At 41.2% G+C, this 20395-nt stretch overlaps 1 protein-coding gene across 2 annotated transcripts in view; it reads left to right on the top strand.

Moving 5' to 3' along the window:
* Window positions 1-20006, top strand: part of ARL15 (ADP ribosylation factor like GTPase 15) — a 407980-nt gene extending 387974 nt beyond the window's left edge. Inside the window, exons 5-6 of one of the 2 annotated variants that reach the window (XM_030329988.2) lie at window positions 12676-12873; window positions 15815-20006. In XM_030329988.2, the coding sequence (XP_030185848.1) occupies window positions 12676-12828 (153 nt within the window). In that variant the 3' untranslated portion in view covers window positions 12829-12873; window positions 15815-20006. Of the gene's footprint in view, window positions 1-12675; window positions 15381-15814 lie in introns of those variants that run through there. The other variant, XM_030329979.2, reaches the window with a different exon arrangement.
* The last annotated feature ends 389 nt before the right edge of the window (window positions 20007-20395 follow it).

Below are 20395 nucleotides of genomic sequence, written 5' to 3' on the forward strand. Positions count from 1 at the left end.
ATTGAATCATTAACAGGGCTTTTGTTCTTTGATTTTGCCTTAAAAGATCAATTCAGAACAGAGTTTGTCAACCTCAGCATTACTGACATTTCGGGCTAGACAGTGGTTTGTGGGGGCAGTGGGGGGAGGGGGCAGCGATGGGGGGGGTGGTAGCTGTCCTGCGTATTGTAGGATGATTAGCGGCATCCCTGACCATTACCCACAAGATGCCTGCAGTAACCACCCCGCTTCCCCGCCCCCCATTGTGACAACCAGAAATATCTGCACACATTGCCAAATGTCCCCTAAGGGAGTATGGTCACCTTTTGCCTCCACTGAGAACCAGTACCTTGGACTAGTACTGGTTTGACAACGAGGACTCAAGGCCATGCTAACAGTGCTGTGCTAAATCCAGTCAGTGGCTTTTGGAACCTTCATTTCTGGTGTTCTCTTTATGTCTGATTGTAATGTTCTCCAGACTTGTCTTTCACGGGCTTTATTCTGAGTTCAACTAGTCCTGTGTGGGTTTTTTTGGCTAAAATTCCTCAGGACGGATTACCACTCAGCTTTTCTTTCCTCAGACTGCCTGCAAGCCTCTTTCCAAGCTCATATTTCTCAGTTGCCAGGATATTAGGCTCCTGGCCGTATTGACAGTAGGAAAAGAAATTCTCTCCCTGTGACTAAACAACATGGCAGTTCGTTCGAAGGCCGTTTGTTACCTGTTCCCCTTGCTCAGATGTGTTATTGAGGTGGCTGTCCGTTTCTCTGCCTTTCCCCCCTATCTCTCCACGCCTTCCTGTTTTTCCTTTTCCTCCCAGTGTTTCCATGGTGGCTCCTTGCTGGAGCCAGAGGACAAACTGCTGACAGGAACATCCCTTGAATATCTCTGCATCTGGACAGGGCCGTTGGCACCCTCAATTGGCAGCTAAGCAATGTGTGGCTTGCCATATTTGTCTCCTGTTTAAGACCCAAGAATTTGAATCTGCCCCAACGTCTAAATGTTGTCGTTGTTAGGACAGAGTGCTGCCATAGTATCACAAGGCTAGTATTAAACATGTTTGTTTGGGTTCCATATATTAATATTTTGGACTGTTACTCCTAACGTTGCTTTCCCACACCTCATAGCTGCAAGATTGAGATAGGGGATATATAGTCCATTACAGAAGCCAAATAAGCTAGAATATATAAACTATTTTTAAAAGATATTTGGGTTTTTAACAAGCTATAGCCATTGTTCAAGCTTATTTTTTTCCTAATATTTTGTTAAGTCAAAGAATTGCTTGAGTGGACCAACTGATAGTAGTTTCGTGAACGGCATGAAGGGCACCAGTATGGACTAAGCAGGAAGAAGAATTAGGCCTGTCAGAGTCAAAGCATGCTCTCCTGCTTGTATGATCAGGTCTCAATCAATGAAAAGTGCATTTGCAGCATGGAGCTTTGTATAACAGAAAAAAAAAAGGCTAAATGTGAGACCCAGCCAAAAAACAATCTCAAAATATACAATACTGTTTTAAGAAAACTCAAAATATTAAATAGTATAGTGATTGTCGTTCATGTGTCCGCTAACATCAAGTTACCTCAGGTGTTTTAGTAAAGTAACTCTGGGGGATGAAAGTTGCACCCTGGGAGGCAAGTGTGGGATTTGAAAAATACCAGGCTCCGGGTTTTCTTTCTCTCGTTCCATTTTGCAGAATCACAGGCTATGGTGGAAAACAGTGCAGTTCTGTGACACAAAAGCATGTGTTCTCAGCATTGGAAGGTCCTCAGAGCACATCTACCAGTCCTTACCTAAGCACTGAGCAAGGCAGGGGAGGAATGATCTAATCGTGTTGATCCTTTTCAGTTACTGACGCAGACACAACTGTTGGTAATTGATGAAGTTCTTTCCCCAATACCTCCTAACCTCAAAAAGTACGAAATTCATGTCTTTAACCTGCACTTTACAATACCAACATATCTATCCACCCTCCCACCCAGCCAGCCATTTCAATATGCACAGTTAATGAGTATTAAGTTTAAAAAAATAACCTTAAAAGAATCAATTTCATGGTGAATGCATCCAGTTAAGCAAGCCATTTAAACAACATTTTACTCGTGTGTAGCAGACCATTTTATAAGTTACTGATAGCTTTACAAGCCTGTGTTTCAGACAAGCTAATTGGTTGTCTCTGATGTGTTTGGGGCTTTCACTCATTAACTCTCCTTCCTGTCTAGTACATACTTGACTAGCTCTCATACGTATATAGGTAGAACTGTTTAAACAGCCATATTCTATTGCCAGGAAAAAAGTTTTTCATAGACACGTTTCTTCCTACTTATTATGTTTGATTTTTTAAATAAAGGTAAATCATAAGCAAGTATTATCTCAGACACGGAAGGTGCAGAATCAAGTATAACACCCTAAACGTGTTGGTACCGAAAATGAATGCTCTTTTGAAAGAGTGGAATAGAATTGATTACAGAAGGGAAAGAGAGGAGAGCAAAGGAAAATGATATGCTGTTGAAACCTGGCTGCCTCTATAATTAATGACAATGTTATAGATGTTATTGAAAAGTCAGATACCTGCACCTGCATGCAAAGACAAGTGTACTGATGCTTCTCTTTTTGCATATGTCAGTGCTTTCCATTCTCTGAGATAAGACTTAGATGCTTTGTTTGGACACAGATTAAAGGAATAGCTCAAAACATATGTGTCCTTTGGGTCTTGAGATTTCTGGAGTGGGTCTATTTTCCATGAGGGGTTGCTTACTTTTCTGTTTGCAAAACAATCCATTGCAGCTGCCTGTAGGCATATGTGTAATAGAGTTTAAACCAATTAGACCTAGAGTTTTGAAACCGTTCATGGAATCCCACCTCCTGCATGAAACCTCAGCCTGACTAATTGAAAGAGGTGGCAACTTCTCTCCAGCGTTCAGTTTCCTTCCTTTCCTCACATTTTAATCTGAGATAAAATACAGTACCTGCTATCTTGCCCTTGCGTGATAGTTTCAGCTCTTCACATTTGTTTAAAAATAAATGAGTATCCTCTTTATGTCTGGCATTGTAACTGTGTACATCAGAGAATACAAAATCATTTCTTTTCATTCATTGTCTATGCCTTCAAGGAATTGAGGTCTCTTACACATGAAAAAATTAAAAATCATTACCCAAATCTGTGGGTGAATGTTTCTCAAGTGAAACTAGGATAGCCTCATAAATCTGAGTGAAAATAGAGTTCACCCCAGACCTGTGAAGATGCTTCATTCCCATTGAGTCCTAATATCCTAACTCATTAATTTATACAATAAGCATTGATAAAGCCTGTTTGAAGGAGAAAGTAATGACTCCATATAGCTGAATTCATAAATAGCCAAAAAAGTAGAAACACCCCAAATGTTCATCAGCTGATAAACATGGATAAATAAAATGTGGTATGTCCATGCCATGGAATATTGTTCAGCCATAAAAAGAAACACTCATGCTCAATGCCACAACATGGATGAACCTTGAAAACTTTATGCTAAGTGAGAGGAACCAGACACTAAAGGCCATGTTTTATATGATTCCATTTATTTGAAATGTCCAGAATAGGCAAATCCATAGAGACAGAAAGTAAATTAATGACTGCCAAGGGCTGGGGGAAAGGGCAAAAGGGGAGTGACTGCTAACAGGTAAAGAGTTTCTTTTACAAGCGGTGAAAATGTCTGGAGGTTAGAGAACAGTGGTGATTGCAGATATCTGTGAATATACTAACATCACTAACTTGTACACTTTTAAAAGGGTGAGCTTTACGCTCCACAAATTGAATCTCAATAAATGAAGATTAAGTGTCTGTAGAGCCAAATTAAAAGGTGTTAAAGTGTGTGCTAACGAAATACGAAATCCAAGCAAGTAGTAAAGGAAATTCTTCAGAATTTTTAGGAAGGGGTGTCTGCTTCTAAGAGTTGACTCCATGAAGTAGGTAATGGTAACTTACATCCAAGAGCAAACAGTCCCCTCTGAAGATCAGGACATGCTTTTTGTTGTGGCAACTATTTTCACAAAGAGCCTAAGTTGGCAATGAGTGATTCCAAAAATTTTGCCCTGGATACCTATAGCTCCAGTCACGTTTCAGCCTAAAAACTCTGTTTGGAAAGCAACTCAAGTTCAATGAGATGAAAACCTTGGTACAATGATAACCCATTTCATTTGGGATGGAAAAAGTTGTTTCCTTATTGGGAAAGTGTTTTTAACCCTGGAAAATTTAATCTTAAGAGTATAAGCGATAGGGACACCTGGGTGGGTCTATTGGTTAAGCATCTGACTCTTGATCTCAGCTCAGGTCTTGATCTCAGCATCATGAGTTCAAGCCCTACATTGGACTCTGTGTTGGGCATGAAGCCTACTTAAAAAACAAAACAACAAAAAAATTTATATATATTTATAAAAACATATATATATGTGTATGTGTATATATATGATGAAATAACCAAATCTGCAATATTAATACTTTCATTTTAAGTATATATTACATTGAGGATAAATTATTTCAGAATTGGCTTCCTATGTAGAAAAGCATGAGAATTTAGTTAAGCTTGTAAATAGTATTGGAAAGCACCAGAGGTTGAGAGTCACTGAATTTATAAATTTAATTGAAGAAATGTTTAAAAATTCTTACTGGGGAAAAAAGAAAGACTTCTTAAGTATATGAGGATGTTTTGATTATTAGAAAAAGAAATTGAATATATTAAATTTATAAATGGAGTTTTGAAATGTTTAAGAGTGGTCAATTAAACTAAGTTTTTGAAAGGACCTAAACAGTATTCAACTTCCCGAGTGTACTGTTAAAACTTACCAGATATATAGATGGAATGGTAAGATTTTTAAATTGAATATAATTGCTTCAGGAAAAACTAGCTTCAGAAAAATATAGGTTTCAGGAAAACCAATACTGTGGTGTTGGTTAAGATCAGAGTGCTGTTTTCTGGCCCCTAGTTCCTTTTTAAATGAACTTTTTAAAACTGCAGGGTAACAATACTAGTATTGCTCTGCACTAAGAGCCATCCTTACGGACACCAAAAACTTTCGACTGACAGGTGGACCCTGTGCCCTGGCTAGTTCTGCTGCTGTTAGGAGGTCTCCACCCAAAAGAGACCCAGGCTGAACACAGAGGGGTAAAAATATGACTTTATGACCCTTCTCTAGTCTAATCCCTTGTGCTAGACTACAGTCCAAAGCATCTGAAATTATAAGTGGAGCCCGGCCAGGTTGGGAAAGCCAACTTATCTGGCCCCCTAAAGTATGAGCCAAAATGGGGAAGAGGTGGCCATCCCAAGGCCTGGAAAGCCAGCCACGCAGGCCTCTCCCAGGCATTCCTTGTGCCCCTGCTGGACAAAGTGGGAAGCTGCTTTCGCCAGGGATTGTCTTTTTTTTTTTTTTTTTTTAAAGGGCCAACTAGTAAATATTCTAGACTTTGTGGAATATACTATCTCTGTAGCAGTTACTCAACTTTGCCATTGTGGCGTGAAAGCAGCCATAGATAAGTGAGTAAGCATGGCCAAGTTCCAATAAAACTTTATTTGCCTGGGTGCTGGGAGGACAGCCAACAGTGGCTACTGTAACTAAGGTCCCTTCTACTTTTAAAGTTTCTTCGACATTAAGGCTTCCCCTTGAGGTGATAGGAAGACATCAGCTGGGTCTAAAAATATGAATGTTTATACGCTGATTCTTTCTTCTTGTGGATGGAGGCACTGTGGGTTGGAAGCAGAAGTTGGAGCAAAGGCCTGCATACAGGAATCACTCAGGAGGCTCGGGAGGGCCAAGTAGAATCACTGGAATAGAGGAAATACTCTACAGGGATACTGGCTGTCTTTCATTGGCCCCCCAAGACAGGAAGCATCCATAATCCATACCTCATTTCTGCCTCTCAACAGTGGTTGTCTGATAAGCTTTTTGGATAGGACAATAAAACAAACCTTCTAGGCATATCAAAAAGAGAAAATAGATATAACTTGTTCCATAATTGTAGGTTAGCAGATTAACAAAAAATAGGAACGCTTTTCAGATTTTAACTCCTACCACCAAAGCAATGGGATCATTTTATTCAACTCTCCTGGGACATGCTAACTTGTCCCGTGCAATGGAAGGCTGGGTTTCTATATAATTATTGTCACAACATATAACATGTTCTACACATCAGAGATTACTGATTGGGCAAGAAGACTTCTCGTAAGGGCAGGGCTCAGTCACAGGTCATGACCTGCAGGCATTTGTCTGGTTTTTAATTATTCCAAGGTCAAGCAGGCTGCACTTTGATTAAGAAAGAAGCGATCTTGGGGCGCCTGGGTGGCTCAGTCGGTTGAGCATCCGACTTTAGCTCAGGTCACGATCTCACGGTTTGTGAGTTCGAGCCCCGCGTCGGGCTCTGGGCTGATGGCTCAGAGCCTGGAGCCTGCTTCCGATCTGTGTCTCCCTCTCTCTCTGCCCCTCCCCCATTCATGCTCTGTCTCTCTCTGTCTCAAAAATAAATAAACATTAAAAAAAAATTAAAAAAAAAAAAAAAAAGAAGCGATCTTCCTGGAACTACACTTTATGTTACACCTAGTGTTCTTGAAATCTATCATCCATGATAGATTTGCACCTCCAAAGTAATGCTGTGGTATTGGTTAAGATCAGAGTGCTGTTTTCTGGCCCCTATTAGTGCTCAGTAAAAAGGAAACAGTATCTGTTCTGTGTTGTAATATCTTAGGGACTATGGCAAATTGGTTTTACCTGTATTATTTATTTCTGCCTTTAATGACATATCTAATACCTTTCTAAGGATTTCAAAATCCTGCAAGTAGTACAATGAAAAGGGGAACAGCTGGCACTGCTCTCTCTAGACTAACCTTTCTTTGAACAAGCTGCCAAGAATGCACTCTGAAGAATCTTAATGATGCCCTGCCGCTTTATCTCCAGACTCCATCCTGGAGCCATGGCGTGGGCAAAGTTCTCTCTGACTTTGGTGGAGGTTACCAAGTTAAGCCTACTCTGTGAGCTTCTGCAATTAAGACTGCAAAATGAAGACCCCTTTGCAAACTCACACACGAGATGCACATACTTGTGTGTGCTGGTAAGTGCTTGACAACTGACTCCCTGGAAGGAAAAACATCTTGGTTTGTGGCGCTTGCAGATTTCCGTGGTGTAAATAGTTCAAACCCTGGCCAGTTTCATGACTCGTATGATTTGACATCCTCGTACCTCGAGGTGGAAAGAGAAGGCGCACGGTCAGCATTTCAATACAAATGTTTCCACCAGTGTGACATGTTACTACAGTAGGTGCTTCTGCTCTGGTGATGAAAGTGAGGACTCGGGTAAAGACGATGCAAGTTCTGCTCCCTTTTTGACCATCATGGACAGTCTCCTACCAAATTTCACAGTTCATTCAGGCTCTCTTACCATCCTGTTCATCGGAGCCCTGGAGTAAATTTATCATCCAGACCATACTTTTATCAAAGAGGTGAAAAACCAAATGAACCTGTCCCCAAAAAACATTATTCATATTATTCATATGGTTATTTGAAAAATACAAGCTATGTGATGGACATGTTGTGTACTTACAAAGACAAGAAAGCTATAATGGCTCTTCTGGGTCAAGATAGTTACAGAGTCGCATTCTCTTGCATTGTGCCCATGCTTGCCTGTCAGATCCCTCTGCCTAGCAGATCCACACTGCAGCTCTTCTTGCTGGCCCGCTGAAGTTTGCTTGTGATCCTCACCCAGTGTCCCTACTGTCTTGTCTTACCTGCTGACTGATCAGTTTGAAAGGAGCTGAAGGGGTGCCTAGGTGGCTCAGTTGGTTAAGTGTCCAACTTCGGCTCAGGTCCCGATCTCACCGATCTTGGGTTCGAGCCCCGCATCAGGCTCTGTGCAGATAGCTCAGAGCCTGGATCCTGCTTTGGATTCTGTGTCTCCCTCTCTCTGCCCTTCCCCTGCTCACGCTCGCTCTCTGTCTCTGTCTGTCTCTCTCTTTCTCTCTCAAAAATAAACATACATTAAAAAAAAGGAGCTGAAGATGTCAGCCTGGACTCCTTCATGAGACTGATTCCTTTTCTAGAGGTGAAGAAAGAATGTGCCTTTATTTCTAAAGTGTGTTTGAACATTCTTCTACTGAGATACTTCTTTTCCAAATTGACTTACATGACCTAAGACTTATCCTAATGCTCCTGTCTCTCTTTATGGGAATCAGTTGCTTTTCTTCCAGCTGAGGTAGAATCAGGATGCTATGAATGAGTGAAAAAGCATATTTAGTTAACTGTACAGTATTAAGCAGTCTTTTGTGGGCACTGAAAAGCCAGGGGCAGAGGGGCTGGTAATCTCACTAATACCAATGATGAGGACAGCCCCCTCTTCAGGCTGCTATTTCTGTTTTCGGTTTGACAGTATTCTGCTCTAATCAGTGGAACCCCACACATTGGCCAGTGGGATGCTGGCACAGGTGGCTCGTGAAATCACACTCATGCTGCCTACACACACGCACCAGTCTCGTTCAGAAGTGGTGGTTCAATGGGAAAGGTGGGAAGCCAACCTTTGGGATGCACATTTTCAAAGCTCCTTACATTGATCATCCCCCTACTGCAACCCACCACAGCCACCCTCAAGTCAAAAGGGGTCCGTTATAATCTGCTAGTTTTTCCCAGGAGGAATATATGTGTTGTGTGTAGGTGGGGATCTAGAGAAGTGCAGGCAGAACAGATGTCCAGCTTCTATAGAAGATATCTTCTACCTCTAGCCTCAGACAGGGCAAGAGACACCTGCGTTAACAGGAACAGGACCACCTCAGGGGGAGTCCTGGACATAGGAGGGAGTGGGGCATGTTTAGTTATAGCGATGACTGATTGGTGCTAATGGCATTGAGGTCACTAGAACTAGGGGTGATGTTTTCTAGGATGCACAACATAGTCCCACGCAGTAAAGAATCGTCACATGCCCTAACCCCTTTTTTAATGTCTTACAACATAATCGTGTGGGTCAAAGCACTGTTTATAAATATCTGAGCTTAGAACTTAACTCTGTCACATAAAAACCCTAAGTCATCCCTTTTGGACTGTTCTCTCCCCTGATCCCCAGAGAGTTTAAAGGAAAATGAGGCCAACTCTGGGCACACACTACTTACATGCTTTAACAACACAAATAGGAAAAACAAGCAGTTTATTATTATAAATAAAATGAGTCTTGCAGACTTTTCAAAGGAAAGACCTATCATTGCAGTTCAGAAACTGTTTACATGACGTCTAGAAATTTAGTCACAACAAGTTTGCAAGAATTAAAATTGTTGCTTGTGAAATTAGGGCAAGAAAGGAAAATCAATGAGTATCATCAGAGAACCCCATTGGAGGTCCTGCAAGTAGGAAAGGATTATTATTTCTCTACTCAAAGAAGCATAAAGGACATCTCCTACCCAATGAGGCAGTCTCCTGTACTGTGTAATTGTCTCAGGTCTCACAGTTGCTGCAAACGTGAACAGCCATGTGATGGTGCTGAGTTGTCTCTTACATTAGGACTTTACAATAAATGCGGTGTGTGAATCACAGAATGCAGTAACACACATCACCCCGCAGTGGCATGAGTGAAGAAGGGCTGGGATGACATAGCTAAAAGAGGTTGGCTACTTATGGTGGCTTTGTTTTCCTATCTCTAGGGTGGACACATGGCCACTAACAAATGCCCACTCCCTGTGGCTGACCCGAAAATAGCCAACTGACTGCAGGTTGCCAGGCAGCAGTTTCCCATGTCATTGCCCCAAGTGCCATCGCTAGAAGCCAATGTGAAAGTCTCCTCTTCTTGCAATTTCCAGTGAACAATAATATCCAAGCAGCTGATTAAGTATTCAAAATACGGGATTTATGTGGATCCAACCTAAACACCTCTCTTTAAACATCAGCGTAGGGAAGGACAAAAAAAGCCATGGTGGACAAGTCAAATGTGCCTGTAACTTGTGTCTTAATAATACAGAGGAGGTGAAATTTGAAGTTCAGGTTAATCTAAGGAAACTAAGTGAAAATGTTAACCTAACGGGAAAAGTTTGGGTCAGAGCCTGAGGTCTCCATCTTCCCCCTCCCTTCTATTATCTGCTTTGTTTTTAGAAACATGAAACTCAGGGTAATGAAAAGCTATGTTCCGGCAGCAAACAGTCACTCACTGTCCTTGAATCTCACTGAAATGCCAGACTTGTTTTAAAATTGATATTATAAGTGTAGGGTGGTGTGGAATCATTTGGATACCAGTCGGGGGAATATGGCAGGGTCAGATACCCACTTAGGTTACAGATCTGAAAATCTCGGGTTACACAGCCATATTTGTCAGCTTAACACCATCAGGCTCCTTTATCTGGTGACCACCCTGTAATCGAACCTTCCATTTCCTTCTCATGTTTCATATTCAGCAGGAACAACTTCTGAAGCGTAACTACCTTCAGACATCTTTATTATCTTCCAAGTGTGCCTACGCAATCGTCTATATTCTCAGTTGCCTGGAAACCAACCTAATGTCTACCTAAATCCTTATTGGTGTTTTTGTTTTTGTTTTTGTTTTGTCTGGTCTATATTGCAAAATATCACAACTTGTATTCGGTGATTACTTAAATCTAGCATTGTTTTCAAATTAGCTGTTACTATGCCACCAGGATCAGTTCTGTGAATTTTTAAATGAACCATCTGAAGGAAGTATTCTTTGTAACATATATTTACTGTGTTAGTCTTTTTCTTTATTTAAATATTGTTGAGTTTCCTGCCACCAGTCCCTTTCTCCATTATTAGCAATACTTAAAGTGCTGCCCCTTTAGATTTGAGGTTATGAAATGTGACAAGCAGAAAACTTCTTCACGTACCAGATCTTGGATGTTACGTGTTGTCTGCCCCTCTTGATGGGAGGCGTTATTGATCAAACACTGAATTGCATTGTAAGCGTTCGGTAGTGCAATCTGAAGCCCCACTTTGTGGGAGAAGCAGGCAGACTGACATCTCTGATTGTAAACTCTTCAGAGCAGCCGGCTCCTCCTTCAAGCCTTAGACGTAAACATGCTCCCCACCTGTCCCCCCTGCCAGCTCTTCTCTCCCCCTGCTGGTGGATGGCCTCCCGTGGTGGGGGTAGAGCTGGTCTAGTGCTGGTTGTTGCACAAGCAATTTCAGATTCTCTTGGAAGTAAGTTGTTTTCAGTGCTGTAAAGAAAAGAAAGTGAAAGAATGGACCTTACATTTTCTGTAAGGGAGAACCCTCTTAACACGATTTGTAAAATACCTTGGGCAAAAGCTGTTCTGAAGTCATACACCCATTTTCTGCTCTGAGATGAGATTTTCATTACTTTTCAGAATCAAAATTAATGAGAGTCCTTCCATTGTCACAGGCTTTTTTTTTTTTAGTAGTAATATTATTAATTTGCAGACTATTTAAAGAAGGACTGTGGGGACACACTTGAACTGTAGAATGTTAGCACAATTGTGGTTCCTAAGTTAGCATAAAAATGTAGTATTTCTTACATGTATCTTCCTGCTCACGTGAAAAAAAAATGTACACATATTTTAATACCACTTTGGGTGATGTACGTCTGCTATAGTCTGATACTTACAATGACAAAGGCAAAATGAAACCACATTTGGGAATAGCATATGGTTGAGGCACTTTCTTTTTCTAGGTCGAGTATTGATTACGGTAAGACCTTAGAATTTTCCGCTGCATGTGGGATTTAATGAAATTTGTTGACCAAGAATGTCTTTGGACATTGGTTGTTCTGATGTTGCCACTCACTGTATTCTATGTTATATAAACATCACTGGGGCTATAAATATGGTGTCCTGTTCTTGTGTGATGTAGTGTGGGGAGGGGAGGGGAGCCTTATGAACTTTGTACTTTATCATACCCTTTAAGAGATCATCAATTCTTCTGGAAGACATAACAATTTGATATTCCTTCACAGTCAGAAATTAGTAGTCCTGGATGCTATTAGTATCCGAGCCAGTCTACTTTAAGAATGACTTATGACTGGATATTAATCAAACAGGTTTTTAAGATAGCCAATTCTCCGCCCACATACCAGTTATAAGGTCTTGATTTTTACCTCCCTGAAAATTCAGGACTAGGAGAAGAAAAAGCTGGGAGACTTTATGTATGTAGGTATACGTGTACAAGTTTGTGCGCGCGCGCTCTCTCTCTCTTTCTATCCTCTTGCCTAAAAAATGCTTTCCCAGGTCTCAAAAATAGATACTAGAAATTTAAGGGAGGGAGAGAAAAGATTACTTAAATTATAACTTTGTTGTGTATGTGTTCGATAAAATAATTGAGTCTTCAGTAATCGATATGGTATATACTAAATTGTCACCAGTTTTAGTAAGTTAGCAAGGGGATGGCAGTGAAAGTTGCTCTGCCTGACTTATTTTGATTGAGTTGATTCTTTTGGTGTGTGCAGCGTATTTTGCCCTGTGCGATGGTACATGTAATTCATCAGACCTCCCATGCTGGTAAATGTGTGGGTGAGACGGTGGCTTGCAAGCAGGCCAGTCACCCCTAAAGAAAACAGTCCTGGGTCACAACATATAACCCACATTATAACAACAGCTGCGGACGGAGTTCTAGAGAGTCCTAAACATCACCGTTCATATAAGTTCTCCTTGAAATCCCTCCCATGATTCATCACTATCAAAATTTTGGAATAAGAAAGGTTCTGATATAACTAATAACATATTTATGTTTTCCCCCCTTAAGGTCAAAAAATATTTTGAACTTGAACCACTTGCACGTGGAAAACGCTGGATTCTGCAGCCCTGCTCTCTGGATGACATGGATGCACTGAAAGACAGCTTCTCTCAGCTGATAAATTTGTTAGAAGAAAAAGACCATGAAGCTGTAAGAATGTGAAATCTGGCAAAGAACACAGGTTCCCAAAGGCCTTGAACCTATCGTGTTAGTTTCTCATTTTAGTTTTATTTTGGTATCAAGACTTTAATGGCTTCAGTATCTATTTTCCTCTAGTTATCTCAGACTCCCATCTCTCTATTAAAGTGAATATTCTATAAATCAGGTGAATTATCATCGGCATTAACGTCAAGTACACACTACTGAGAGAGAATTTATTCTCTGTTTACCACTAATTATCTTCACTGCATGTCTCTTCCTTCTGTTATTCTAAGCAGTTCTTCTATACTCTGTGCTAAAATGGATGGAATTTGTGGCTCACAGAGATCAAATCCCTTATGAAGGACTCAGGGAGACTCCGAACTTTGACTCGTTTTCCCTGGGTTTGGGGGTAGAGTGTTATGTGACTGGGGCTCCTCATAATATGTCTGTTGTTTCGGGTTTTTATTTTATCTTACCATGTTTTATTTTTTAGTGTTTTGTATACAGGCCTTATAGATTATGAGAGAAAAATGGGCACCAAAAATTTCAATTCATCACCTTATCAGAGAGGAATATCCTGCCAGGGTAAAATTAACTTGGAGGAACTTAAAGACAAGATGCATCATTTCCGTGATTACATCTGAAGTCCCACTCCGCTTTTAAGAGGAAGACTTTTAGTTTTTGAGAAGAGAGGGAATTTAGGCACAACACACGTGTCATTGATTACTTTTTCATCAAGTCCTCAAATATTTTTCTAATGGAAAGATTCCCCTGCGTAAAGTCAAGCTACAACATAATATAGGTATCTTTTTTCTAAAAATCTTAAGTGTCTGATTGAAAGAAAGAAAATAATTTTTAAAATGACAGATGCAATTTTTAAAAACAGCCGAGTGAAGTATACAGTGGCTAGGGTTTAAGCTGGCGCGGATTTGACAAAGATAACAGGGACAGAATCCCTAGATTCATCCATTAAGTGCTAATGGAGTTTAACGGAGTCACTTATTGTCTCCAACTAGTAATGAAAGGTCTATCAGTATTCCTATTATAAACCTCTATTTTCAGGGGTTTCAGTGTGCCCTTAAAAATGTGCTGGGGCTGCAGCAAATCATTTTAGGGCCTAGATTCAGTCTTTGGAACTCATTTTATTTTTTTCATTTAATTTAAATGATAAGATTGTAGCGATAAAGGTGCAGTTTTACTGAGGTTTGCACCTTTGACCTTTTCTAAATCAAGAATAATCTATGGACATTGAAGTTTATGGATGTAATACTCTTTGGCACATTTTGTAGATTTTTGACCACTTAAAATGCAAAATGGCCAAATGATACAAATGTGCTCCTTTCACCTGAGCAATAAAAACACGTTTGTAATTTTTAGGTAGCATAGACCGGTTCTCAAATACCACAGACCCACACTGTATTACAGGGTGATGTCATACCTTGTAATTCTCCAGAAGATAGACATCGCTCAACTATAGCTTTTGTGGTTTAATCTCGTAGGTGGACTTTAATGAAATCATTCCCTTTGAAACATCGAACACTTCTTTAAGCTTTTTTTTTTTTCTTCCCATGAAACAGATCCAAAAAGATTCATATTCAGTCTTGTCTCCAGCATCCTTGAATATTTTTACACTGTGTAATGCGTGAGCAGCACAAAACTTTTATTCCGATGACCAGTGACACAATTCCTGCGTTCGTTCTGTTCTGTCGTGCTCACGTTCTGTGACAAATAAATGATGATTAGGCATTGCTTTCTCTGCAAGTTCATTAAATGTAGAATGTTGTCTTTTTAAGATACTGTGGCTGAGTGCTCCTAAGCCATCTGTTAAATGACTTCCCGTTGTCTGTGTGTGTGTGTGTTCATGTGTGCGCCAGTGATGGGCTTCTTCTCAGACCCACGACTGTCTGCAGTGTCTCAGCCGTCAGAATGAAAACATTATCAATCAGTACCCAACAACAGCTGTTTTTGACAAGTTTCTGTCTGACGCCTAATGCTTTACAACTGTCAATAAGGCTCCTTCTTTGTCTGGCAGTTCGGCGCTCGCTGTGTTGCTGCTTCCGTGCGGCATCCTGTCCTTGTAACCCTAGAATTGGCCGTGTTTTTGGAAATCCACTTGGGGGGGGAGGGGGTTTGGACGGGCGAGTGTGGGTGGGTGGCGGGTGGCGGGTGTGCGTGTACATCTATTCCTACTTTCCTGTAAAGTGCCACAGGTGTGTTAGTTTGCATATTCCAATATTATATAGGAAAAACAGTCTGTTATGTATTTCCTCACTTAGCTTCTTGTTATATTTATGGAAGTCACCCGTTTTTGTACCTTCTTAGCTAAAGCAGTTGCCTTTTTGTAATGGCAATTAATTTATACGACAAAACTTTGTATCTACTGTAGTTTATAGTCTCGGTTGCTAATTAACTGCCACATCGCCCTGTCTTTCTATTTTAAAAGATCTGTATCTATCCTTAGAGGTTAACAGATTCATGTGGACAATTGCCAGACAAGAAGACCTTGTATTGTCCGTGATTTATATATGATTTCCACTATTCTTCAAATGAAAATAAACGCTGAGTAGAATTGATGTTTTCAGACTGACTCCTTTCAAGCTTTTAGCATTTGGGAGTCGCAGATTTCTGTTTACATTTGTGTTGCCTGTTTAAGTCTTCAAAATAAGTTCTGCTGCTCTTGGGTCAAAACAAATGATTAATTCACATTTCCTTTGAAGCCATTGTGAAAACTTTAAAAGACGGAAAAAAAAAAAAGCAAGTGTCTTTTCCAGTTGGTTTGTCTTCAGCGATTTACTTTCATGGGAGCTGTTCCTTCAGAATGAGTGAGCAGAGTGGAGATGTTAATGCAAAGTGTCATCTTTCAGTCAAAGCATCAGTTTATAATATTTGCTGTAAAAGCAACATTCTGAGAGGGACTGGGACGATGAACTATTTCCTTCAGTGGTGATTGCTGCCCTGAGGAAATAAATATTTTTAAGCAACTTGAGGAAATGCTGTGTATTTACAGGTCCATCCTTAAGAATGGCAGTGCTCTGTAAAAGAGAAAGAGAGTGAGAAAGAAAAATAAAAAAGATGGATGGAAGAAGAGAGAGAAAGAAAAAGAAAAAAAAAAGTACATGATAGAAGAGGAAAAATTCAAACCCCGGCTCTCGTTTGGTCCCCAGTGCATTATCCCAACACATCCTTTGACTACCCACAACACTTCACTTCTCAGCTGGGATTCAACCTGGCATTCCTAGTTCCGTTTGCAAGGTAGGCGATTAGTGGTTATCAAGTTCCGAAGCATCTCAGACCTATCCAAGCAAATGTGGACAGAACTGTAAAATTTTGAAGCAAATGGGTTTTCTTAATGTCCAGATGGGATATTCAGACTCGAGTGGAAATCTCATAGATTCATGCCTGGCTTCATCCTCTTTATAATTTTAGAGTGCATTTTCATTAACCTTCTGACCTACTGGTGCAAACAGAAAGGAAAAAGTATGTGGAGGGGGACGGGGAAGTGGGAGTTGCCCTTTGGGAGCCCTCATTTTCATTGAGTTTGGGAGGGAGGATCTGTCTTTGTTATGCAGAAACTTCAGGAGAATATAGATTCCCTGCCTCTCTTTTCCCCTACCCTAGGTTCTGGAGATCTGAAGTCCGTGCTGTGAAATGCATTATCACATCATGTTGGGAATTTCTGGCTCCCAAGGGTTCACAACTTTTGGCCCCCTCTGAGTCAGCATGATTAAATGATTTGCATCTCGGGGCTAAATGTTTTCCAACTCAGATGCACCGAGTGACTGATGAGCCGGCACCCTACGCCACCCCACCCCCTTGCTCTGATTTAGGAACATGAAAAGGAGCCCGTGTAATTCCCAGAAGCCTCAGATGAGATACCCGTTTCTCCTCCCCTTTCCCATTCTCTTTAAATTAAAACCTAAATGAGAAACCTATGGTTTCATCCAAGCTGGAAATTCTGACTTCTCATCCTGGGGGGTCATCTGTTTGTGACAAACTCTTCATAAAGTGACTTTCTGTGAAACCAAAGAAGTTAAAAGTCACTAAGAAGAATCTCTCCGGCATATGCCTTGGCTAGCATCCTTCTTTAATTACAACAAGGTGAAGTAAAAAGTCCGTGATTTTTCTTTCCGATTTTCTGTATATCCCCATGTTGCCTTCCATCTCTGCTTTCTTGGCATGCTCTGCTCGCCAGATGCTGGTTTGGAAAAGCCACCTATGCTGTTCTTGGGCTTCTTGCCCCCACCCTTTCGTGTTCCCCTCAGGTCCTCAGATCAGATGGGAGTTGCCATGGGACACTATGAATAATACTTTTTATAAGGAAATACTTCAACCTTTGTGGTTTAAAGCAGCCTCGCTTACCATAAATAGTGTTGTGAGGTCACTGGTGCCCTGTTCGGAGAATAAGGAAAGGGACTCCTCAGTTTTGTGCCTTGCTAGGTTCAGCCTGGCTTGTGACCCGTTGCGACTCCGGACACCTCACTGCTCTAGCAGACGTTTCTAGGGACCAACCTGGGAACGGCCATCAAATAGCACTTAAAGGATCTTCCGGCAAACTACGAAGAATGATTCATTCTTTTTTCCCCTTTTCTTATTCGACAATCTCTCCCTCTAATTCTGATGCCCTCAAAATATTCCACACACATGTTTCAGCCCAGTTCGTTCTAGGGGCAACCCTCCAACCATGGAGGTCCTTTGGCAGTGTTGTCCCCAGAGAGGAAAGCCTGGCTCGAGTGCATGAGAACAGCGCGCACACTGGCAGTGAAAATAAGCCTTTTAATAAGCATCGCGGTCCCCAGTGTCCCTTATTTCCCTATTTCCTCGTGGGCTATTCCTCGTGGGAGGTGGGCAAGTTGGTCGTTTCAAACAAGCCTCAGATTCCTTACATCCCAGGCAACCCTTCCTTGTAGGTGTGAAATTCGGCCTAAAATGCCACAACCTCCTCTGACAAGTGATTCATTGAGACAAAGGCTGGAGCTCCAGCATCAAACAGATGTCAGACAAAACACCAAATGCCTATAAATGATTGCTCTGCAGGCAATGGAATGGCTGGAAGGCCTGGCCTGATGATGCACTCCATGTCTGGACAAGCTTGCAGAAGACACAGCGGTGGGGAGGGGGCAGGGGAGCTGTGTGTAAATGGAGTCTGTGAAGAAGGCTGTTTCTGGAGACAGAAGTGAAACTACTACGAGTCTCACCTAAGAGGCTCATGTAGACAAGAATGATTTCTGGCTGGTTTGTGCATAATAGATGTAAAGGTCAATTAGAAAAATGCATGTCAAGGGCACCCTGCAGGCCAGACTGGTATGATACGATGTTAAATCATTAGACATATAAATATCAGAGTAAATTAAAAATGAGAACATTTGGTTGGAACGGAAACTGCTCAGCGAAAGGCAGAGACAGGAATGCAAACAGTGAGTCTGGCTGTCATTCTCTATAATCTGGAGCAAGTCAGTCTCGGCTCTGGCCTTCTCCACTTGTTTTACAACTTTCTAGACACGGGGTGGATCAACCCAACGCTTTTATTAAGCAGCTTCAACAGGATTCTTTCAGACGACAGCTTGTCAAGAGTCAACCACTGTCCCTTTTACAGGTTTTATGTCACAGTTGGAACTTTTGGTTTCAATAAATTTAAGGGGTTCGATGAAACCCCCTGGTATGTTTTCGTTGAACACCTACTCTGTACCAGGCATCATATTAGATTCTTGGGATACAGCAGTAAACAGGACAGACTTGGTCTCTGCCTTTGTAGGGCTTTAATTCCTAGAACATTGGTTAAGTTGGGTTATTTCTATGACCCTAGAGAATTTTTGTATTTGGGGGGGCTTTGGTAATGTTAACATTGCAATGTGAATCTCTAGATTTTTAAATGTCTTTTCTTGGTCCTAATTCTTGGTTTTCAGCCCTCCTAATTTAAAAGGGTCTTTGAATGTGTTTAGTCTCTTTTGAGACCATTAATAAAACTAGAAATCTAAAACACAACAGAAAAGTCTTTGCCTCTTTTTAGCATCTGTCTCAGTAGAATTCTGTAGAAATAGCCCCTTTTATTCGGGGTGGGGGGGGTTGTGGGTTGTTTGTTTGTTTGTTTGTTTTTCGCTTTTACTGCGGCAACAACAAAGCATGTGTCTAGCACACAAAAGTGCTTCCAAAGTGCAAAACCAGACTCTGTCACCGTACTGTTCTTTTCATCTCCTCTACATCCAAAGGGCTTTTCCTTCTTCTCTGGAAATAGCCTGGTCTCATCATTCTGTCTGTTGATCTGACAAATGATCTGTATTTGAAATGTTGAATTTTAAATCTCTAAGGGCAAACTTCTAATGCTGTGGGAGTCTCTTGTGTTTTTTTTCCCCCACCAAATAGTGAAAGCTGCTGCGTAAAAAAGCATGCCACAATTCACATGCCCAGACAGAGGCAGTAACCTGTGAGCTATATAACCCCCTGGCTTTTTTAACTAGTCAGCTGTGAGTTTCAACTGGATTTCAGGAGGCTGCTTTATTTTCCCCTCACTGAAGACTGGGAACCCGGAGAGACCCCTTTAAACCCGTTATTTATTCCAGGACAGGACTTGGGCATAGTAGATCTTTTAGCAAGAGTTAATACATTTTAGATTTTAGAACAGTCCTGCAAAATTCATACCAACACCATTCTCATTTCCTGAACACTTAAAGCCTCTACTGTTCCCTCCTCACCAGCCCTGAGCCCCACCATAGATTTGCCTTCAGAGAACTGCAACACATCCCCCTACAGCTTAGTGGCCTGGGTTCCAGGTAGGATCACAAAATAAACTGAAACAAACCCTATTCCTTCCATTCTGTTTGTTAATTTCAAATCACCCCAAATTTTTAGGTGAACTAGCAGGATCCAATCAAGTCACATAATACCAGAGATTAACTGCGTGGTTTAATTTATACTTTGCAGTTCTTCCCCTAATGAAATCGTGGATCTGGACAATGATCATCAGCATCTACTAACATCCCAAAGAAGGAAACAACCAGGCGTTATATGCTTCCTGACTAAAGTATACAATCACCTACGAGGTGCTCTTGCCAAAAAAAAAAAAAAAATTGAACCTGAGTCTGATCAAGCCTCTAGATCTAAGTACTAATTTGCAGAAAACTCAGGAACAGAGATGTATGTTAAACAACATGCAGAGTTGCAGTAATTAAAATCCAGATTGTTGTGGGTCACCTGGGTGGCTCAGTCGCTTAAGTGTCTGACTTCAGCTCAGGTCATGATCTCACTGCTCGTGGGGTTCAGGCCCACACTGGGCTCTGTGCTGACAGCTCGGAGCTTGGAGCCTGCTTCGGATTCTGTCTCTGTCTCTGCCCCTCCCCTATTTGCTCACTCACTCTCAAATATAAAATGTAAAAAAAAAAAAAAAATTAATCCAGATTATTGGAATCTTGACTGGATAAATGAGTTGGTTTCTTAAATGGGAGGAAGGAAAGAAGAAATAGGACAAGGAAGCCTATAGATTAACAACCTCTTAGGAGCCCTGCAGAGCATCTGCCTGGTTCAGTCGGTACAGCAGGTGACTCTTCATATCAGGGTTGTGAATTCAAGCCCCACTATGGGTATGGAGCCTACT

Source organism: Lynx canadensis, chromosome A1 (assembly GCF_007474595.2).
Source record: "Lynx canadensis isolate LIC74 chromosome A1, mLynCan4.pri.v2, whole genome shotgun sequence".
NCBI classification, from domain to species: Eukaryota; Metazoa; Chordata; class Mammalia; order Carnivora; family Felidae; genus Lynx; species Lynx canadensis.